We start from the raw sequence: 23,963 nt of genomic DNA, 5'->3' as shown, positions 1-23,963 counted from the left end.
TGCAAGTGTTAAGTGGAACTGTAAGCGGGATATACATAAATCTCTGCAGTTTGTGGTATATTGAAAGCAGTGGGATACCTAGAATAAGCCCCTGCTGTAAACTAAGAGGTCAATAGCCTTGTGCGTGTTTTCTCATCACATTGTTAGCAGTGGAGGGATAACTAAGATAAGCCCCCCTGCACATGTGATAGCCGTCTGTTGGCCTAAAGTCACCCCAACCCGTGACATAGGGGTGGCGGTCCCGGTGGGGATTACTGACAAATTGGTGGCAGCGGTCAGAGGATTCCTGACAGCCTTGCGCAGTAAATATGTTCGCCTCTCACACATGTCCTTAAACCTGCTTCAGACTGGGCGGCCTCAGCTGATCCCATATCGCATGCCGCGGCCATGAGGTCGCACAGTCTGAAGAAGGCAGAAGGAGATGAGTGAAGAGTCAGACAGGCGAAGATATGCACTGCTCATGCCCATCAATCACACCCTTGCAGTCAAAATAAATAAGACACCGAGGGGCATTGTATCGGGCAGGGCGGACGCACAGGCGCAGCAAGCCAACCAATGATGTCAGAAAACGGCTAGCGCTACCAAGGGGGTTGCTGCGTGTCATTAAAAAGGAAAGTCACACCTCAGGGACGGTGTAATGGTCTCAGGGGACACATTTTTTACGTGTTGAGTTCGACGTGTGCAAGGAGAAAAATTGAGCCACCTTGTACAAATGCAGCATTACTGCTGTACAAGGTGGCTGTTATATATAGAAACGCCTGGGGGGGAAGGTTCCCTTTAATTTCAGTTCAGGTGTTTGCGTGGCGTTTGCAGGACACGTTGCCGGCTACACAGAAGGGGAACAGCTGGCGTTGCTGAACCCCACTGACACATTGGCGGGTGTTTTTCTCTGTGCAGCTAGCACTTCCGGGCAAAAACTGGCGGTGTTAGAGCCCAGGGACAGCAGGAGGAGGAGAGGAGCAGAGTGTAGGCCGAAGCCTCCACTGGTGGCAGCTTTAGGTCTGTTGTGCCAGCGTGGCTTGTGCTGGACACGTTGCCGGCTACACAGCAGGGGAACAGCTGGCGTTGCTGAACCCCACTGACACATTGGCGGGTGTTTTTCTCTGTGCAGCTAGCACTTCCGGGCATCAACTAGCGGTGCCCAGGGTCAGCAGGAGGAGCAGAGTGTAGGCCGAAGCCTAATTGAACCAATTTCAAAGGTAACCTTTAACCCCCCCTCAGGTGTTACAAAGTAGAAGAGCTACACCTTGTGCAGCAGAATTGCTGAACAAGTAAAAGGTTGCTCCTTAAATTTTGCTCCTTGCACACGCTGAATGAAACACGTATACAATTTAGCCCATTATACAGTCTTACAGTTTAACTGTATTGGAGGCGTGACTTGCCTTTTTAAGGAGACGCAGCACAGGTGTCAAAACTAACACCTTGGTGCTGGGCGCAGCCTCCTGAGCGTCGTTATTTGATGTACAGGAGTCTGCGCTCTTGTGTTCTCCCTTGGCCATGCGCTGTTAGCGTTGCTCGTCTTCTGACCTCATTTCATGTCGGCTGGTGCGGTTAGCGATGCCCATGAATCCCAGACCCGCAGTGTCTTTTGATTAATTCACACTGCGCGGCTGGGATTCATGGCCTTGTGCAGTAAATATGTTCGCCGCTCACACATGTCCTTACACCTGCTTCAGACTGGGCAGCCTCCGCTGATCCCTTATCGCATGCCGAGGCCATGAGGCCGCACAGTCTGAAGAAGGCGGAAGGAGATGAGTGAAGACAGGTGAAGATATGCACTGCTCATGCCCATCAATCACACCCTCGCAGTCAAAATAAATAAGACACCGAGGGGCGTTGTGTCGGGCAGGGCGGACGCACAGGCACAGCAAGCCAAACAATGATGTCAGAAGACGGGCAGCGCTACCAAGGGGGTTGCTGCGTGTCATTAAAAAGGAAAGTCACACCTCAGGGATGGTGTAATGGTCTCAGGGGACACATTTTTTACGTGTTGAGTTTGACGTGTGCAAGGAGAAAAAGTGAGCCACCTTGTACAAATGCAGCATTACTGCTGTACAAGGTGGCTGTTATACATAGAAATGCCTGGGGGGGGGCCGGTTCCCCTTAATTTCAGTTCAGGTGTCTGCATGGCGTTTGCAGGACACGTTGCCGGCTACACAGCAGGGGAACAGCTGGCGTTGCTGAACCCCACTGACACATTGGCGGGTGTTTTTCTCTGTGAAGCCAGCACTTCAGGGCACCAACTAGCAGTGTTAGAGCCCAGGGTCTGCAGTAGGAGCAGAGTGTAGGCCGAAGCCTAATTGAACCAATTTCAAAGGTAACCTTTAACCCACCCTCAGGTGTTACAAACTAGAAGAGCCACACCTTGTGCAGCAGAATTGCTGCACAAGTAAAAGATTGCTCTTTAAATTTTGCTCATTGCACACGCAGAATGAAAGACGTATACATTTAGCCCCTTATACAGTCAAACTGTTTATGAAGGCGTGACTTGCCTTCTTAATGAGAGCCAGCACAGCTGTCACAAATCCCACCTTAGTGCTGGGCGCAGCCTCCTGAGCGTTGTTATTTGCTGTACAGGAGTCTGCGCTCTTTTGTTATCCCTTGGCCATGCGCTGCCCGTCTTCTGACCTCATTTCATGTCGGCCGGTGCGGCTAGCGATGCCCATGAATCCCAGCCCCGCAGTGTCTTATCATTAATTCACACTGCGGGGCTGGGATTCATGGCCTTGCGCAGTAAATAGGTTCGCCTGTCACTCATGTCCTTACACCTGCTTCAGACTGGGCAGCCTCCGCTGATCCCTTATCGCATGCCACGGCCATGAGGCCGCACAGTCTGAAGAAGGCGGAAGGAGATGAGTGAAGACAGGTGAAGATATGCACTGCTCATGCCCATCAATCACACCCTCGCAGTCAAAATAAATAATACACTGAGGGGCGTTGTGTCGGGCAGGGCGGACGCACAGGCACAGCCAGCTAAACAATGATGTCAGAAGACGGGCAGCGCTACCAAGGGGGTTGCTGCGTGTCATTACAAAGGAAAGTCACACCTCAGGGACAGGGGACACATTTTAGACGTGTTGAGTTCGACGTGTGCAAGGAGAATAACTTAATGAGCCACCTTGTACAAATGCAGCATTACTGCTGTACAAGGTGGCTGTTAAATATTCTGACGCCTGGGGGGGACAGGTTCCCTTTAATTTCAGTTCTGGTGTCTGCGTGGCATTTGCAGGACACGATGTCGGCTACACAGCAGGTGAACAGCTGGCGTTGCTGAACCCCACTGACACATTGGCGGGTGTTTTTCTCTGTGCAGCTAGCACTTCCGGGCAAAAACTGGCGGTGTTAGAGCCCAGAACCAGCAGGAGGAGGAAAGGAGCAGAGTGTAGGCCGAAGCCTGCACTGGAGGCAGCTTTGTGTCTGCGTGGCGTTTGCAGGACACGATGCCGGCTACACAGCAGGGGAACAGCTGGCGTTGCTGAACCCCACTGACACATTGGCTGGTGTTTTTCTCTGTGCAGCTAGCACTTCTGGGCAAAAACTGGTGGTGTTAGAGCCCAGGGTCTGCAGGAGGAGCAGAGTGTAGGCCGAAGCCTGCACTGGAGCAACTTGAAAGGGAACCATTAACCAGGCGTTTGTTGCTGAAAGAGCCATCTTGTACAGCACTAATGCTGCAAAAGGAAAAGGTGGCTCTTTTAATTATGCTCTTTGCAAACGCTGAACTAGACACTCATGTAATGTGTCCCCTCACACCGTAAAACCGTCCCAGAGGTGGGACTTTCCTTTGTAATGTGACGCAGCACAGCCGTCATTCCTACCCCCTTGGTGCCGTGCGACGCGCGTCCTCAGCGTTGTTTTAATCTGTCCCGGAGCCTGCGCTTTAATGTTATCCCTTGGCTATGCACACTTAGCGCTGCCCGTCTTCTGACATCATTTGGTGCCAGGCTGGCTGCGCCTGTGCGTCCACGCTGCCCGAGATCCCACCTCGCAGTGTCGTCTAATGTAATCCCACTGCGGGCCTGGGATCCATGGGCATGCGCTGTGCATATCCTCGCCTCTCACTCCCCTCCTTCCGGCTTCTTCAGACTGTGCGGCCTCACGGCCGTGGCATGCTATTAGGGATCAGCTGACGCTGCACAGTCTGAAGAGGCCGGAAGGAGGGGAGTGAAAGGCGAGGATATGCACTGCGCATGCCCATGGATCCCAGGCCCGCAGTGGGATTAAATTAGACGACACTGCGAGGTGGGATCTCGGGCAGCGTGGACGCACAGGCGCAGCCAGCCTGGCACCAAATGATGTCAGAAGACGGGCAGCGCAAACTGTGCATGGCCAAGGGATAACATAACAGCGCACAGGAAAGGAAAGTCACACCTCCCGGACGGTTTAACTGTGTGAGGAGACACATTTCATAAGTGTTAGGTTCAGCGTGTGCAAGGAGCACAACAAAAATAGGCACCTTTTCCTTGTGCAGCATTACTGCTGCACAAGGTGGCTCTTTCAGTAACAAACGCCTAGGGGGGGAGGGGACAGGTTCCCTTACATTTTAGTTGTGCCAGCGTGGCGGTCGCATGACACGTTGCCGGATACACAGCAGGGGAGCAGCAGGCGTGACTGAACCCCACTAACACATTGGCGAGGTGTTTGGCTCTGTGCAAACAGCACTTCTGGGCAGCAACCAACAGTGTTGGAGCCCAGGGACAGCAGGAGGAGCAGAGTGTAGGCCGAAGCCTGCACTGTAGGCATGTCAATGTCTGTTAGTGTGCCAGCATGGCGGTCGCATGACACGCTGCCGGATACACAGCTGGGAATCAGCTGACGTTACTGAAACCCAATAACACGGCAGCAAGTGTTAACTGTGCAGCCAGCACTTCCAGGCACCAACTGGCGGTGTTAGAGCCCAGGGACAGCAGGAGGAGCAGATTGGAGGTATTGCTGCAAACACAGCTGGGGAACAGCTGACATTACTGAACCCCAATAACAGGGGAGCGACTATTGACTGTGCGGACAGCACTTCCAGGCACCAACTGGCGGTGTTAGAGCCCAGGGACAGCAGGAGGAGCAGATTGGAGGTATTGCCGCACACACAGCTGGGGAACAGCTGACGTTACTGAACCCCAATAACAGAGGAGTGACTGTTGACTGTGCGGACAGCACTTCCAGGCACCAACTGGCGGTGTTAGAGCCCAGGGACAGCAGGAGGAGCAGAGGAACAGAGTGTAGGCCGAAGCCTGATTTGGAGCAAGTTGAAAGGGAACCTTTAACCCCCCCAAGGCGTTTGTAGCTGAAAGAGCCATCTTGTGCAGCACTAAGGATGCAAAAGGAAAAGGTTTCTCTTTTAATTATGCTCCTTGCAAACACAGAACTAAACACTTATAAAATGTGTACCCTGATACCGTGAAACCATCCCGGAGGTGGGAATTTCCTTCGTAATGGGACGCAGCACAGCCGTTATTCCTACCCCCTTGGTGCTGTGCGTCGCCTCCTCAGCGTAGTTTGAAGCTGTCACGGAGCCTGCGCTGTAATGTTATCCCTTGGCCATGCACACTTAGCGCTGCCCGTCTTCTGACATTATTTAGGTGTCAGGCTGGCAGTGCCTGTGCGTCCATGCTGCCCAAAGATCCCACCTTGCAGTGTCGTCTAATGTAATCCCACTGCAGGCCTGGGATCCATGGGCATGCGCAGTGCATATCCTCGCCTCTCACTCCCCTCCTTTCGGCTTCTTCAGACTGTGCGACGTCACGGCCGTGGCATGCAATTAGGGATCAGCTGACGGCGCACAGTCTAAAGAAGGCGGAGGGAGATGAGCGAGAGCCTGAGGTGAAGATATGCACTGCGCATGCCCATGGATCCCAAGCCCGCAGTGTGATTAAATCAGAAGACACTGCGAGGCGGGATCTCGGGCAGCGTGGCGCACAGGTGCAGCCAGCCTGACACCAAATTATGTCAGAAGACAGGCAGCGCAAATAGGGCATGCCCAAGGGATAACAGAACAGCGCAGGCTCCGTGACAGCTTAAAACAACGCTGAGGAGATGGCGCACGGCACCAAGGGGGTAGGAATGACGGCTGTGCTACGTCACATTACGAAGGAAAGTCCCACCTCTGGGACGGTTTAACGGTATTAGTGGACACATTTTATAAGTGTTAAGTTCTGCGTGTGCAAGGAGCTAAACTAAAAGAGCCACCTTTTCCTTGTGCAGCATTACTGCTGCACAAGGTGGCTCTTTCAGTAACAAACGCCGGGGGGGGGGGACAGGTTCCCTTACATTTCAGTTGTTGTGTCAGCGTGGTGGTCGTAGGACACATTGCCGGCTACACAGCTGGGGATCAGCTGACGTTACTGAAACCCAATAACACTGGGTCGTATGTTTTGACTGTGCAGCCTGCACTTCTGAGCCGCAACTGGCGGTGTTGGAGCCCAGGAATTACAGTTCAGGTGGTAGAAAGATGAACACATCAGGAGACCTGGATGACACACAATTATTTAATCAGGCAGAGGAGTGGCAAATTCCTGCGAGATCCAGGCCTGGCTCATTTTCAGAAAAGTAAGCCGGTCAACGTTATCGGAGGATAGTCGCATGCGACGGTCTGTTAGTACACCACCTGCGGCACTAAAGACGCATTCCGATAAGACACTAGCCGCAGGGCAAGCCAGCACCTCCAATGCATACTGGCTTAGTTCTGGCCATGTATCCAGCTTAGAGACCCAAAACTTGAAAGGAGAAGAGCCGTCTGGGAGTACAGTAAGAGGGCAAGACATGTAGTCTGTCACCATCTGACGGAACCATTGCCTCCTGCTGACTGGAGCCGCCGGTGATGGTGTAGCCATTTGGGGCGGGCACACAAAACTGTGCCACAGTTGGGCCATACTGGTCTTGCCTTGGGCAGAGGCACTGCTTCTGCTCCCTCTTTGTGCAAAGCCTCCTCCACTGCCTCGATGCACTGAGCTGCTTTGTAAAGCACTAGCAGCACTCCTCTCAGTTGGACTGGAGAAGATGATGGAATTCACCAGTGTGTCTTAGTACTCCCGCATTTTACGCTCCCGGGTCAACGGTGTGATGAGGTTTTGGACGTTGTCCCGGTAGCGAGGATCGAGGAGGGTGTACACGCAATAATCAGGCATGTTGAGAATGTGGTCGATGCGGCGGTCGTTTCTCAGGCACTGCAGCATGAAATCAACCATATGCTGCAGACTGCCAACTGGACAAGAAACGCTGTCCCCTGCTTCAGGCGTGATCTCTGCCCGCTCTTCATCACCCCACCCTCGCTGTGCACACTGACTACTGGACAATTGTGTAACTCCCTCCTCTGGAGGGACGTCTTCCTCGTCCATTGACTCCTCATCCCCCTCACAAAGTGTCCCCTGCCTACGACTTTGTGAGGAACCACGTGGCGCTGACTGTCCAGAAGCTGATGGAAGTGGTGACTCCTCATCCTCCACCTCTTCCACAACATCATCCCTTAGCGCTTGCAGTGTTTGTTGAAGCAGGCAGATAAGGGGGACAGTCATGCTGACTAGTGCATCATCTGCACTCGCCATCCGCGTGGAATAATCGAAGGGACGCAAAACCTGGCAGACGTCCTTCATAGTGGCCCACTCTGTGGTTGTGAAGTCTGAATGGCGCGGAGTGCGACTTCTTTGCACCTGATGCAGCTGGTACTCCATTACTGCTTGCTGCTGCTCACACAACCGCTCCAACATATGTAATGTGGAATTCCACCTGGTAGGTAGGTCACATATGATGCGATGTTCCAGAAGGCGGAATCGGCGCTGCAGACCTGCAATGCATGATCTTGCCGTGCTGGAACGCCGCAAGTGAGCACACTCTAGGCGGACCTTGTGCAGCAGTGCATCAAGATCCGGATAGTCCCTCAGAAAACTCTGCACAACCAAATTGAGCACATGTGCCAGACATGGGATGTGAATGAGGTTGCCAAGGGCCAAAGCTGCCACCAGATTTCGGCCATTGTCACACACTACCATGCCTGGCTGGAGATTCGCTGGCACAAACCACACATCGCTCTCCTGCTTGATGGCATTCCAGAGCCCCTGCGCTGTGTGGCTTCGATTCCCCAAAGAAACTAATTTCAAGATGGCCTGTTGACATTTGGCCACAGCTGTGCTCATGTCGGTCGTAACAGATAAACATTCACGGGTCCTGCAGCGATGATTCTGAGGAACTTGTGTATGAGGAGGAGTCAATGCGTACAGACTGGATTCCTGCAATCCTTGGAGTGGGCAGGACACGTCCTGCGCCACTCGCACGATCTGTACCCGGCTCAACAACATTAACCCAATGGGCAGTGAGGGAAAGGTATCGCCCCTGTCCATGTTGACTGGTCCACGCATCGGTGGTGAGGTGGACCTTGCTGCTGACGGCGTTCAGTAGCGCGTGTTTTATGTGTCCCTCCACATGCTTGTACAGGGCAGGGACAGCTTGCCTGCTGAAATAAAAACGGCTGGGCACATTGTACTGTGGGACTGCCAATGCCATCAAGTCACGGAAGCTGTCAGTCTCCACCAGCCTGAATAAGAGCATTTCCAGTGACAGAAGTTTGGCAATGCCTGCATTCAGAGCCTGTGCTCGGGAGTGGTTTGCTGAGAATGGCCACCTTTTCTCCCATGCCTGTACTACCGATGGCTGTAGACTGGGCTGGGAGTGTGAGGATGACTGGGAACGTGGTGCTGTGGGTGGAATTACAGTGGGTCTCTGGACAACAGTGCCAGAGGTTCTTCCATGGCGATCCTGGGAGGAAGCCGAACCAGCTGTGTGTGAGCTGGAGGAAGGGGCAACACAAGCTGAAGAGGTGGTAGCTGCCGCTGTTGGTTGGCCTAGGTCTTCAGTGTGTTTTTGTAACTCCACCGCGTGCCTGTCCCGCACATGTTTCCACATATTTGTGGTATTGAGGTTGCTGACACTTTTCCCTCTTTTGACTTTCTGATTACACAGCTTGCATTTGACAAAGCAAATGTCATCTGCAACTGTGTCAAAAAAGGACCAGGCACTGCAAGTCTTGGGAGCGCCCTTTTTGGCTTTTGGAAGAGACAAGTGTTATGATCCAGTGACCTTGGAGCAGCATGAAAACTTTCACTGGAGTAGGTGGTAACTATACTGACCGCAAATCCTGATCTTAACACCGCAACTAGAAGTAGCCGTGGGGTGTACCTAACAAACCCTAGACACCTCGTCACAGCCGGAGGACTAGATACCCCTAAAGATGGAAATAGGAATACTATCTTGCCTCAGAGCAGAGTCCTGTGCGGTCAGTATTAAAACCCTTCCAAAAATATCCACAGCAGATTATACAAAAAATTCCTCCATCTAACTAAAGACGTGGAACGTATATCTGCAACTCCAGTGACTACTACACTCAGAGCAGGAATACAATCAAAAAAACAAGCACACAGCTTGTGTGCCATAGAAAAAGAAACAGACACTTATCTTTGCTGAATAGGCAGCTAAGCAGGAGAAGCCAGACAGAGATCCAACACTTCCCAAGAAACATTGACAACTGGAAAGGACTAATGAGTCCTGCAAACCAGTCAGAATTGCAATCAGCAGATACACCTGTCCAGGACTGCAGGCCAGGGCCAACTGCATTACCTCCTAAAACCACCGGAGGGAGCCCAAAAGCAGAATTCACAACAGTACCCCCCACTTGAGGAGGGGTCACCGAACCCTCACCAGAGCCCCCAGGCCAGATGAAAGGCACGAACCAAATCAGGGGCATGGACATCAGAGGCAAAAACCCAAGAATTATCCTCCTGGCCATAACCCTTCCATTTGACAAGGTACTGAAGCTTCCGCCTCAAAAAAAGGGAATCCAAAATCTTCTCAACAACATATTCCAACTTCCCATCAACCAACACAGGGGCCGGAGGATCAACAGAAGGAACAACGGGCTCCACATATTTCCGCAATAAAGATCTATGGAAGACGTTATGGATCGCAAAAGAGGCCGGAAGCGCCAGTCGAAAAGACACCGGATTAATAATCTCAGAAATCCTATAAGGACCAATAAACCGAGGCTTAAACTTAGGAGAAGAAACCTTCATAGGGACATGACGGGAAGACAACCAGACCAGATCCCCAACCCGAAGCCGGGAACCAACACACCGACGACGGTTAGCAAAACGTTGAGCCTCCTCCTGAGACAACACCAAATTGTCCACCACATGAGCCCAAATCTGCTGCAACCTGTCAACCACAGAATCCACACCAGGACAGTCAGAAGGCTCAACCTGCCCAGAAGAAAAACGAGGATGAAATCCAAAATTACAAAAAAAAGGCGAAACCAAAGTAGCCGAACTAGCCCGATTATTAAGGGCAAACTCGGCCAATGGCAAGAAAGCCACCCAATCAGCCTGATCAGCAGACACAAAGCATCTCAAATAAGTCTCCAAAGTCTGATTAGTTCGCTCGGTCTGACCATTTGTCTGAGGATGAATCGCAGAAGAAAAAGACAAATCAATGCCCAGCCTAGCACAAAAGGCCCGCCAAAACCTAGAAACAAACTGGGAAACTCTGTCGGACACAATATTCTCCGGAATACCATGCAAACGGACCACATGCTGAAAAATCAACGGAACCAAATCCGAAGAGGAAGGCAATTTAGGCAAAGGCACCAAATGAACCATCTTAGAGAACCGGTCACAAACAACCCAGATAACCGACATCCTCTGGGAAACCGGAAGATCGGAAATAAAATCCATAGAAATATGCATCCAGGGCCTCTCAGGGACCGGCAATGGCAAAAGCAACCCACTAGCACAGGAACAACAAGGCTTGGCCCGCGCACAAGTCCCACAGGACTGCACAAAAGAACGCACATCACGTGACAAAGAAGGCCACCAAAAGGACCTACCAACCAAGTCTCTGGTACCAAAAATGCCAGGATGACCAGCCAACACGGAACAGTGAACCTCAGAAATCACTCTACTAGTCCATCTGTCAGGAACAAACAGTTTCCCCACAGGACAGCAGTCAGGTTTGTCAGCCTGAAATTCCTGAAGAACCCATCGTAAATCAGGGGAAATGGCAGAAAGGACCACCCCTTCTTTCAGAATACCGACCGGTTCTAAGACCTCAGGAGAATCAGGCAAAAAACTCCTAGAGAGGGCATCAGCCTTAATGTTCTTAGAACCCCGAAGGTACGAGACCACGAAATCAAAACGGGAAAAAAACAAGGCCCATCGAGCCTGTCTAGGATTCAGCCGCTTGGCAGACTCGAGGTAAATCAAATTCTTATAATCGGTCAAGACCACAATACAGTGCTTAGCTCCCTCAAGCCAATGTCGCCACTCCTCAAATGCCCACTTCATAGCCAACAACTCCTGATTGCCAACATCTTAATTGCGTTCAGCAGGCGAAAACTTACGGGAAAAGAAGGCACACGGTTTCATTAAGGAACCAACAGGATCCCTCAGAGACAAAACGGCCCCTGCCCCAATCTCAGAAGCGTCAACCTCAACTTGAAACGGAAGAGAAACATCCGGTTGGCGCAACACCGGAGCAGAAGTAAATCGACATTTAAGCTCCTGAAGGGCAGAGACAGCCGCAGAGGACCAATTCGCCACATCAGCGCCTTTCTTCGTCAAATCGGTCAAGGGTTTAACCACACTGGAAAAATTAGCAATGAAACGGCGATAAAAATTTGCAAAACCCAAAAATTTCTGAAGGCTCTTCACGGATGTGGGCTGAATCCAATCATGAATGGCTTGAACCTTAACCGGATCCATCTCTATAGACGAGGGAGAAAAAATAAAGCCCAAAAAGGAAACCTTCTGCACCCCAAAGAGACACTTAGACCCTTTCACAAACAGGGCATTGTCACGAAGGATCTGAAATACCATCCTGACCTGTTCCACATGAGACTCCCAATCATCGGAAAAAATCAAAATATCGTCCAAATATACAATCAAGAACTTATCAATATAAGTCCGGAAAATATCATGCATGAAGGACTGAAAAACAGATGGAGCATTAGTGAGCCCTAATGGCATCACAAGGTATTCAAAATGGCCTTCGGGCGTGTTAAACGCAGTTTTCCATTCATCACCCTGCTTAATACGAACAAGATTATATGCCCCCCGAAGGTCAATCTTCGTAAACCAACTAGCTCCCTTAATCCTAGCAAACAAATCGGTAAGTAAGCAAAGGTAAAGGGTATTGAAACTTGACCGGGATTTTATTCAAGAGGCGATAATCTATACAGGGTCTCAAGGAACCATCTTTTTTTAGCAACAAAAAAGAACCCCACTCCCAACGGTGAAGAAGATGGCTGAATATGCCCTTTCTCCAAAGACTCCTTAATATAGCTCCGCATGGCGGTATGTTCAGGCACAGACAGGTTGAAAAGTCGACCCTTAGGAAACTTACAGCCTGGAATCAAGTCAATAGCACAACCGTAGTCCCTGTGCGGAGGAAGGAAACTGGACTTGGGCTCATCGAATACATCCTGAAAATCAGACAAAAACTCTGGAATTTCAGAAGAGGAAGAAGAGGAGATTGACATCAAAGGAACATCATTATGAACCCCCAGACAACCCCAACTAGTCACAGACATGGACTTCCAATCCAACACAGGATTATGTACCTGCAACCACGGAAAACCCAGCACGATAGCATCATGCAAATTATGCAACACCAGAAATCGACAATCTTCCTGATGGGCTGGCGCCATGCGCATGTTCACCTGTGTCCAAAACTGGGGCTTATTTTTAGCCAAGGGTGTAGCATCAATGCCCCTTAAAGGAATAGGGTTCTGCAAAGGCTGCAAGGGAAAACCACAACGCCTGGCAAACTCAAAGTCCATTACGTTTAAGGCGGCGCCTGAATCCACAAACGCCATGACAGAAAATGATAACAATGAGCAGATCAAGGACACAGATAACAGAAATTTAGGTTGTACAGTACTGATGGTAAATGAACTAGCGATCCTCTTTGTCCGCTTAGGGCAGACTGAAATGACATGAGAAGCGTCGCCACAATAATAACACAACCCATTCTGACGTCTGAATCCTTGTCGTTCCATTCTAGACAGAATTCTATCACACTGCATTGGCTCAGGAATCTGCTCTGAGGACAACGCCACAGCGCGCACAGTTCTGCTCTCCCGCAAGCGCTGGTCAATCTGAATAGAATCACTCAGATCGGAAGGCGTGGGAAACCCCACCATAACATCTTTAACGGATTCAGAAAGACCCTTTCTGAAAATTGCCGCCAAAGCATCATTATTCCATTTAGTCAACACAGACCATTTTCTGAATTCTGACAATACAATTCTGCCGCCTCTTGACCCTGAGACAAGGCCAACAAGGTCTTCTCAGCTTGATCCATAGAATTAGGTTCATCATATAATAATCCTAAAGCCTGAAAAAAGGAGTCTACATTAAGCAAAGTCGGATTCCCAGATTCCAGGGAAAACGCCCAATCCTGCGGGTCGCCACACAGCAGGGAGATGACGATTTTAACCTGCTGAATGGAATCACCGGAGGATTGAGGTCTCAAAGCAAAAAACAGTTTACAGTTGTTTTTAAAACTCAAAAATTTGGACCTGTCACCAAAAAACAAATCAGGAGTAGGAATCTTCGGTTCTAAAACAGGAGTCTGAACAATATAATCAGAAATACCCTGTATCCTAGCAGCAAGCTGGTCTACACGAGAAGCTAATTCCTGAACATTCATGCTAGCACTAGGCTCCTCAGCCACCCAAAGATAAAGAGGGAAGAGAAGATAAAGCAGACTGAAGAAAAAAAAATGGCTCAACATCTTTTTTCCCTTCTTCTTAGATGCATTTAACTCATTATTGGCCAGTTGTACTGTTATGATCCGGTGACCATGGAGCAGCATGAAAACTTTCACTGGAGTAGGTGGTAACTATACTGACCGCAAATCCTGATCTTAACACCGCAACTAGAAGTAGCCATGGGGTGTACCTAACAAACCCTAGACACCTCATCACAGCCGGAGGACTAGATACCCCTAAAGATGGAAATAGGAATACTATCTTGCCTCAGAGCAGAACCCCAAACGATAGGCAGCCCCCCACAAATATTGGCTGTGAGTAGGAGAGGAAAGACAAACACAGGCAGAAAACAGGATTTAGCCCAAGAGGCCACTCTAGCTAAAATAGGAAAGGATAGAACAGAGTCCTGTGCGGTCAGTATTAAAACCCTTCCAAAAATATCCACAGCAGATTATACAAAAAATTCCTCCATCTAACTAAAGACGTGGAACGTATATCTGCAACTCCAGAGACTACTACACTCAGAGCAGGAATACAATCAAAAAAACAAGCACACAGCTTGTGTGCCATAGAAAAAGAAACAGACACTTATCTTTGCTGAATTGGCAGCTAACCAGGAGAAGCCAGACAGAGATCCAACACTTCCCAAGAAACATTGACAACTGGCAAGGACTAATGAGTCCTGCAAACCTAAATACCCCAGTCAGAATTGCAATCAGCAGATACACCTGTCCAGGACTGCAGGCCAGGGACAACTGCATTACCACCTACAACCACCGGAGGGAGCCCAAAAGCAGAATTCACAACAGACAAGCTCCTAACGGGTGCCAAAGTGGAGGCTACAGGCTCCGCAGTCTTCCCCCTCCCTCTTTGGCCTGTTCGGGGAATCTCTTCCTCAGAGCTGCTCCCACCACCTTCCTGTACCTCACGCCACGATGGGTCAAGGACCTCATCATCTACACTACCCTTTGCCACCAACTGCTCCTCCTGGGTAGTCTCGGCAGCACAGTACGCATCATAAAGCGGCACCTGAGTTTCATCATCAGATGCGTACTGCGCTGTGGTGACCAGAGGCACTGGCCCACCTGCCTCTTCAGAGTCAGAGAGACAAAGCTGTTGGGCATCACTGCACACTGCCTCTTCTTCCATTTCTCCAATGCTGCTTGGCTGGCCCCCTGTTTCCAAGCCAAGAGATTCAGAGAACAGAAGTAGAGATGGCTCCTGTCCTGGGCTCTCTGACTGCCTGGCCAATTTGGCAGGTGGTGAAGAGACAGATGGCTGCTCTCCAGTGCTCGGTGCCTGAGAGGATGTGGCACTAATTGAAGTAGATGCGTTAGCTGCCATCCATCCGACAACGGCTTCAATTTGATCTTCACGCAGCAGCGGTGTACGGCGCTCTCCTACAAAGCTGCGCATGAAGGACTGTTCCCTGCTGAAACTGGGTGATGATGAGTCACCGGTGCCCGCAGCAGGCACAGAATCACCACGTCCTCTACCTGCTCAACGCCCACGCCCACGTGCCTTACTCCCTGCCTTCTTCATCTTGGTTGACAGATAAAGATAAGCAGAAAAGTACTAAAGGCTTAGTGTGCTTATTCCTGAACAGCTCCTCCTAACAGGTATAAGAAACACTAATTTTCTAAAGTGTGGACTAGACTTTGTTATGAGATAATGTGGCCTACACAACTGTGAAGTGGTGTGTTTGGTGAACTTTACTTTTTTTTGTTTTTTTTGGGGCAGATCTGACTACAGAGCGAGTTTCACTCACACGGAGACCGTGCAGACAGCTGTAAACGGCGCTGCAAGGCCCAAAAAACCTCCTCTATGTTATCCTATGTAGTGTTTTTCCACTATTTTGCTGGATACGGGTGGAAAGCCACTAATAGGAAATTTTTTTAAAAAAGTGCACCAGGATGCACTATATTAGCAAAAAAGGACAATGTATTTTACGGTATGAGACAGTGACGCACCCTGAGCTGAATACAACCGGCTGTGGCTGCACACAGACTACAGGGCGAGCTGCGCTCACACGGAGACCGTGCAGACAGCCATAAACGACGCTGCAAGGCCCAAAAAAACTCCTCTATGTTATCCTATGTAGTGTTTTTCCACTATTTAGCTGGAGACGGGTGGAAAGCCACTAATAGGAAATTTTTGAAAAAATGTGCAGCAGGCTGCACTATTAGCAAAAAAGGACAATGTATTTTACGGTATGAGGCAGTGACGCACCCTGAGCTGAATACAACCGGCTGTGGCTGCACAAAGACTACAGGGCAAGCTGCACTCACACCGAGACCATGCAGACAGCCATAAACGGCGCTGCAAGGCCCAAAAAGCCTCCTCTATGTTATCCTATGTAGTGTTTTTCCACTATTTTGCTGGATACGGGTGGAAAGCCACTAATAGAAAATTTTTGAAAAAATGTGCACCAGGATGCACTATATTAGCAAAAAAGGACAATGTATTTTACGGTATGAGACAGTGACGCACCCTGAGCTGAATACAACCGGCTGTGGCTGCACACAGGCTACAGGGCGAGCTGCGCTCACACGGAGACCGTGCAGACAGCCATAAACGACGCTGCAAGGCCCAAAAAAACTCCTCTATGTTATCCTATGTAGTGTTTTTCCACTATTTAGCTGGAGACGGGTGGAAAGCCACTAATAGGAAATTTTTGAAAAAATGTGCAGCAGGCTGCACTATTAGCAAAAAAGGACAATGTATTTTACGGTATGAGGCAGTGACGCACCCTGAGCTGAATACAACCGGCTGTGGCTGCACAAAGACTACAGAGTGAGCTGCACACACACACACATACAGAGACCTTGCAGAACGCTGTTAAAACAGCGCTGCAAGGCAAGAGCAAGGTGAACACACAGCGGTTGCTAAATTAGCCTGGGAAAAGCGCAATGAAGCAATTCGCTATCTCAACTGGCCCTCAGTTAGAACACAGCGTCCTGTCCCTAACTGAATTCACAGCAGAGTGAGTGCAAAATGGCGGCAGCGTTTTTTATAGTGCATCATGACATCATTTCAGCAGCCAATCACAGCCTTGCCAGTAGTTACATGCCCACCATGCTGAACAGGATGTGCCCACACTTGCAATCATTCCTCATTGGCTGAATTCGTGCAGTTTGAATTCTGGGGCCTGGGCACTTCCGATTCCGGTATCCGATATGCGGTAAATATCGGAACTCGGTATTGGAATTCCGATACCGCAAGTATCGGCCGATACCCGATACTTGCGGTATCGGAATGCTCAACACTACTCCTTAACCTTTCTCCTCCGAACTAATCTCTCAATATCTTCCCTCACGTAATCTCCGGTCCTCCCAAGACCTCCTTATCTCATCCATGCTTATTCGCTCCTCACCCAATCACCTCCAAGACTTCTCCCGAATATTCCCCATCATCTGCAATTCTGTGCCCCAACACGTCCGGTTATCCATCACATTTGGATCCATCAAACAGAACCTGAAAACCCACCTCTTCAGGAAAGCTTACAACCTGTAATGACCACACGGCCACCTCAACACCATCGGAGCTACTGCAACCATCGAACTACTGTCTCCTTCCCCATAATACTGTAGAATGTAAGCCGGCAAGGACAGGGTCCTCACCCCTCTGTACCAGTCTGTCATTGTTAGTTTGTTTATTGTAAGTGATATTTGTATTTTAATGTAACCCCTTCTCATCTATAGCACCATGGAATTAATGGTGCTATATAAATAAATAATAATAATTTGGCTTTGTAGTTCACAGATCTGGGCAGGTAACAGCGTCTCCAAAACCCAGGGGGTAGGTGGATCTACCAGGTTGTAGGTTCTATAGAAAAGGGCTTTCAATGACCAAAGTTATTTGAACAGTTTTGGGTGGAGGAAAATGTTGTGGTCTAGAGGCAAAATGGTGATCATGGTAATACGGCCGGACTACAACACCGATAAAGCAGCCACAGCCGGTGACTGAGAAGAATCTGTGACCTCTCTGCATTTAGTGGTCACTACTTACCTGGGTAGCCATATGTGGGAATCTCCTCTTTACACCACTCATCCCCCCTCACATATGTCTCTGTAGTATTAATATGGGTCAGATCTTCACCCTGAAACAAATATTATAAAAGTCACTGACAGATGGAGAAGTCCCATCTATGATCAGCTCTAATCCTGCCATCTCCATCGTTCTCATTACACAAGTATAAAACATATAATACTGGTGGATAAAACAAGACTGAGCACAAGACCTTCACCGGAGTCTACACATCATAGGGGAGATCTCCTGACACCTTCTCTCCATCTACCTGATGGTCCTGAGGAGCATTGGGATCTTCTTGCTTGCAGTCCTGTGGAAGAAGAGGACGGGGACATCTCTCTGGTGCTGTCCTCTTACTGGATAGATCTGGAGGAAACACATACAGGGAGTGAATTCATTCTTTACATACAGATAATTACAGGCCGTGTGTATTTAGTCCTGTCTATTACCTGGAGATGTGAGGGGCTGGGGAACCTCCATTATGACGTTCTTGTACAGATCTCTGTGTCCTTCTAAATACTCCCACTCCTCCATGGAGAAATAGACAGCGACATCCTGACACCTTATAGGAACCTAACACATACAATGATACCGTCATCCCCCGATCCCTTCATAGTGTTACTGTATAATGTCCCAGCATTCCCAGCAGTGTCACCTCTCCAGTCAGCAGCTCAATCATCTTGTAGGTGAGTTCTAGGATCTTCTGGTCATTGATGTCCTCATGGATCAGGGGGTAAGGTGGAGGCTCTGTGATTGGGCTCAGGGCTTTGCCCCATCCCTCAGACACAGGGTCCTGAGAGCGATCACTAGAGGTCTTCTTCACCACTGTGTAATCCTGGTAATGGAGAGACACATTAATAAATCTCACTACAGACATTTCCAGAGTCCTCACCTCTCCAGTTCTGTCCATCTGTTATTCCCATAGATAAGAATGATGTAATGTGACGTCATCAGAATCTCTCACCTCTCCAGTAAGCCGGAAGAGGATCTCTAGGGTGAGGTGTAATATCCTCTCTGCCATCTTGTCTCTGTCCATATCCATCTTTGATGGGTAAATCAGGAAAATTTTCTTTTGTAGAAGATCTTCACTGAGAGGATCCGATATTGTAGAGACCTGAATGAGAAGATGAGCCGATATAACATCATAAGAATCCTGTAATAATACAATTACTGGAGATAATAAGGGAAACATATGAGGAGATTTATTATTTTACAGTATTTAGTTTCCTTCTTTACATCTACTAATAAATCCTATATATTTAGGCCACAGACAACAAGCAGTTTCCTCCTCGGAGTCGGCAGCTGAATACGTTCCTCATAGACTCATCTTCCATAACGCTATTTCTCGTCTCATTTACCGACCCTGGAATCGGCATTAGCAATACTGCAGGAGATAATCATTACACACGACATGAGAAATAACTACTTCATGATGAGGACGACATCTTCATCTTCTACTATGGCTCTAGAGACAGATTTGGCCAGAGTCGGTCACTGACTCATCACCACCGGCCGTCTATATGAAGGTTTCCCGTCTTCCCCGCACTGTAATATTCTATCACGTTAGATCTCAGCTCTGATTCACACACAGAAGTTTGAGGCTTTTGGAAAAGATTTTTTGTTTCCACAATCAACGCGGACAGAAATGATCTGATTCCAAAGTCTCCATGTACAGTGATTTATGGGGTTTATTTCTGGCCTGAGGCTTTCCGATATTACAAGAAAAACACCAGAAAAAAACAGATATTGAAATGTTTCTAACGGAAATTGGCTCCAACAATTCTTGTAAAAAAAACATGGAGAAAGCAGAAGACACATTTTATAATTTTTAACATGTTAAACATTTATTAAAAAGAAATTAATCTTTTTGTGCCCCAGAACATAGATGTGCACCGCAGGGACGGCACAGATGAGGCTTCAACAAAAACCCTGTCAGTTTAACCACTTGCTGCTGTGAAAAGCAAAAATGGCATCTAAGAAGGTGACAGAGTTCGGCTGAATGCCCACCGCCCCCAAGTACTGGATAGTATGGGGGCGGCCTAGTTATTACGGTACTTACATGCCTAATAATGGGGTCTGGGCTGCAATGTATGAAGGTCTATTAGGCCAGAGGCAGCGTCCAATAAGTTACCTTTTACCGCCCCCATACACATTAGACTAAAGTTCCATGAAAGCACTGATTTTTGACACTCTCATGTTTATTGAGGTAGGCACCATAGTGTTATGGACCACTACTGATAATAATAATAATAATAATCTTTATTTATATAGAGCCAACATATTCCAGCAGGATTGGCGCAGCACAGGAGAAGTCTTGTAGTCGGGAGTGGGAGGTACGGATTAGTGCAGGGGTTAGTCGAAAGTCATTTGCAGAGCGCAGTGGTCTGTTAGGCCGATAGACAGAAATGAGGGAGGAGATGTTAGGGGGCCGCACTGTGGAGAGCTTTGTGGGTGAGAACAAGTACTTTGAATTGTATCCTGTAATGATTGGGTAGCCAGTGTAACGACTGGCGAAGAGCGGACGCGTCCGAGTAACGATTAGCCAGATGGATGACCCTGGCTGCTGCATTAAGGATGGACTGGAGAGGGAAAAGTCGAGTGAGGGGGAGGCCAATTAATAGAGCATTGCAGTAGTCCAGGCGGGAGTGGATCAGGGCGACAGTGAGGGTTTTAGTTGTCGCCATGGTGAGAAAAGGGCGGATTCTAGAGATGTTCTTTAGGTGTAAGCGGCACGAGCGGGCAAGAGATTGTATATGGGAGGTGAAGGAGAGATCGGAGTCAGACATAACACCCAGACAGCACGCCTGCTGCCGGGGTGTTATTATGTTGCCATCCACGGAGTGGGAAATGTCAGATTTAGGGAGGTTAGTAGATGGCGGGAGCAGAAGAAGTTCAGTTTTGGAGAGGTTGAGTTTCAGATAGAGAGCAGACATGATGTTGGAGACTGCAAACAGACAGTCAGTGGTGTTCTGTAGTACAGCGGGGGTTAGGTCAGGGGATGACGTGTATAGTTGTGTGTCATCAGCATAAAGATGGTACTGAAAGCCAAATCTGCTAATGGTCTGTCCAATTGGGGCCGTGTAGAGGGAGAAGAGAAGGGGGCCAAGGACTGAGCCCTGAGATACCCCAACAGTGAGAGGAAGAGGAGATGAAGTGGAGCCAGAGAACAGAACACTGAAGGAGCGGTCAGAAAGGTAGGAGGAGAACCAGGAGAGAGCAGTGTCCTTAATGCCTAGTGACTGGAGCCTAGAGAGTAGGAGAGGGTGGTCAACAGTGTCAAAAGCTGTAGAGAGGTCGAGAAGAATGAGCAGAGAGTGGTCACCGTTACGTTTTGCTGTCAGAAGGTCATTGGTCACTTTGATGAGTGCAGTTTCTGTCGAATGTAGGAGGCGGAAACCGGACTGTGAAGGGTCTAGGAGGGAGTGAGTGGAGAGGTAACGGGTAAGGCAGGAGTAGATCAGGCGCTCCAAGAGTTTAGAGATGAAGGGGAGATTGGAGACCGGTCTGTAGTTGTTTGTGCAGGATGGGTCGAGGGTGGGTTTCTTTAGTAATGGAGTAATGATAGAGTGTTTGAAGGAGGAGGGGAAAATGCCAGAGGAGAGGGAGAGATTAAAGATTGTAGTTAGGTGACTTGTAACGACTGGAGAGAGAGACTGGAGGAGGTGTGAGGGAATGGGGTCGGTAGTGCAAAGAGTCGGACGAGAAGAGGAGAGGAGCTTGGAGACATCGTCTTCTGTGATGGAATCGAATGTGGAGAGTGTTCCAGGGGAAATGAGGGGAGGGATGGGAGTCACTGAACTTGGTGATTGGGAGCGGATTTCCTGATGGATATTGTCGATTTTCTCTATAAAGTGGGAGGCCAGGTCATCAGCACAAATGTCTGTAATAAGGGCCTTGTGCTTTTGGCCTGAGGAGGCAATGAAAGGTGTCAAAAAGTTACTGGGGGTTATTGGATAGTGAGGAGATAAGGGTGGTGAAGTAGGTTTGTTTGACGAGGTGAAGGGCAAAGTTATAGGTCCTTAACATAAATTTGAAGTGTATGAAGTCTTCTGGTGTGCGTGTTTTCTGATATAATATGTCCAACAGGGCAGAGCCAGAATTTGAACCCCAGTTTCCCACATTGGTGGTTGTGATTTTACTAAATGTGGCACATGTATTGCCGGCTTCTATTATATCTTTTACCGCATGTTACCTACTTTTTCCGATCATAAGAAAAATGCTCGTGTTACCGATCATGAATCTGAATGTACCACATTCGTGCCGAGTTTATGTTTGGAGATCGTTTTCTGAACATATTCGCTCATCTCTAATTATGGCTACCACAACCCACTAGACAAAATAATAACCCACTCAGTATGGAGGCATTTACAGTCCACCACAACCCCAGTATAACGGCCCCTACCAGCCACACATTCAGTATGAGAGTCCCAACAGCTCTTCTCTTAATATGATGCCCCCACAATTCCTGATATTTGAAAAAAAAAAAACACACACACTACTCACCCAACCCGGTTCCTGAGGAGCGCTGCTCTGGTCTGTGCGGTGTGAGTATTGAGGCTCCGTACCACAGGTGTGATGTAGTGACGTCATTGTGCCTGCAGTGCACGGAGTCTCAGACTCAGAAGTGAAGGCTGAAAGGTGGATTAAGAGCTTTCCACTCCCTGATTCACTAATCTATTCAGCGGTATCACCGTCATGGGAATGTGGATATCGCTGACATTGTGATGATGGGAAGGAGAGGGTGACCAATACCACACCCCACCGAACCCTGTCAATTCATAGGCATCATAGCAACCGAGTGGGCTACCTTTATGGATGATACACTCCTGCCTATCCATCTATCGTATGGTAAATATCTCATAGATCCTGGGTTCATTAGTATCTGCGCCAAGAATGAGGCTAAGTGAGTATTTATTGTCGGTGGTCGGAGGCAGTCAGTGAGGTTGATGGTACCATATTGTGTACGTAGGGGGCAGTACTGTGGGAACATTAGAAAGTGGGGGATGGCAGTACTGAGGGGACATTATACTTTGTGTGAGGGGGATGCCAGTCCTGTGGAAACATTGTCCTGTGTCTGTGGGAAGCCACTATTGTGGGAACAAAATACTGTGTGTGGTGGGATGGAGATACTATGAGAAGATTTGTGCTGTGCTGCATTTGTACAAAAAGACTGCTATCTGCCGTCCAGACGGGACCATGTGACATCAATGGGAAGAGGGAGGGTTTCCGGAGGGAAGAGTCTAGAGGGTGCACCTGGTCAGGAGACCTTGATGACGCAGTTACTGATATTATAAAGGCCGGAGCCCCAAAGGCAGAACAGATTTGGCGCCAACAAAGGAAAGGGGTGCGGGGAAGAATCTGAGGTACCAGCTCATGGTAAAGTGCCCGAGGCAGTTGGGTGTGGGGCAGAACCCTGCTTACAGGGCATAATGGGGGCATTACACTGTGTGGGGCCAAGAAATGGGCCCTTTACTAGGAGAACAATCCGCTCCCTCACTTCCTGTCCTCCATAGTGGGCTCGAATGTATCTATTACAGGAAACAGAACAACAACGTTATGATTCTTATAAAGTGGCAACAACAACCCCAAAAGAGTCTCAGTGCAGAAGGGGTTAATGTCCCCGCGCTCAGTAATGGGGAATCTCCACATACCTCCACCTGCAGAGCCGCACTCCACATATATGGCTGCTCTGTGCGCACAGGACCTGTGATGAGGTCACAGGAGGGAGGAGTCAGGGGTCACATGATCCGCAGTGAAGACACTACATGGAGACTTCTCCTCAGTCAGTTAAGTAAATAAGGCAGCACACTGCAGCGCTAGAACATGCAAACTTGAAACACGAAATTTGAACTGCATTACTGCACTAGAAATATGAAAAATGAGAGCGTTTAGCGCATAAAAATGGCCAATTTTATGTGTACCTGGTAGCCCCTTTACGGCATCTCTCTTACACCAGGTCCTAAACTTGCCTTACCTCTTCCTAGACTAAAATTCTCTCTTTCTGTGGAGGGGTATTGGACCTGCTGTAATTAAAACACCTGTGGTGACTCTAGGTTCAGCACCTGTTCACACTTAGTCTATGTTTGGATGTGCCGTTCAGGTTTTTGAAATGTTCTCCTCAGTCAGTGACATTTCCGCCATTATTCGCCCTCACTACTGGCACAATTACCTCGCGCCGCCTTTTCTACAC

General features: G+C 48.9%; 1 protein-coding gene across 1 annotated transcript in view; it reads right to left on the bottom strand.

Moving 5' to 3' along the window:
• The window catches only part of LOC138662921 (oocyte zinc finger protein XlCOF22-like), a 52,745-nt gene extending 29,279 nt beyond the window's left edge, over positions 1 to 23,466 (bottom strand). The window contains exons 1-6 of the mRNA XM_069748925.1: positions 23,425 to 23,466; positions 18,738 to 18,887; positions 18,429 to 18,608; positions 18,223 to 18,346; positions 18,042 to 18,139; positions 17,753 to 17,843 (exon numbers count right to left, since the gene is read on the bottom strand). Of these exons, the coding sequence (XP_069605026.1) occupies positions 17,753 to 17,843; positions 18,042 to 18,139; positions 18,223 to 18,346; positions 18,429 to 18,608; positions 18,738 to 18,887; positions 23,425 to 23,451 (670 nt within the window). The 5' untranslated portion in view covers positions 23,452 to 23,466. The remainder of the gene's footprint in view (positions 1 to 17,752; positions 17,844 to 18,041; positions 18,140 to 18,222; positions 18,347 to 18,428; positions 18,609 to 18,737; positions 18,888 to 23,424) is intronic.
• Positions 23,467 to 23,963: the final 497 nt, after the last annotated feature.

This window comes from Ranitomeya imitator, chromosome 2 (genome assembly GCF_032444005.1).
Source record: "Ranitomeya imitator isolate aRanImi1 chromosome 2, aRanImi1.pri, whole genome shotgun sequence".
Taxonomy (NCBI): Eukaryota; Metazoa; Chordata; class Amphibia; order Anura; family Dendrobatidae; genus Ranitomeya; species Ranitomeya imitator.
Note: the sequence above shows the minus strand (reverse complement) of the source record. Positions and strands in the feature narration are given on the sequence as shown.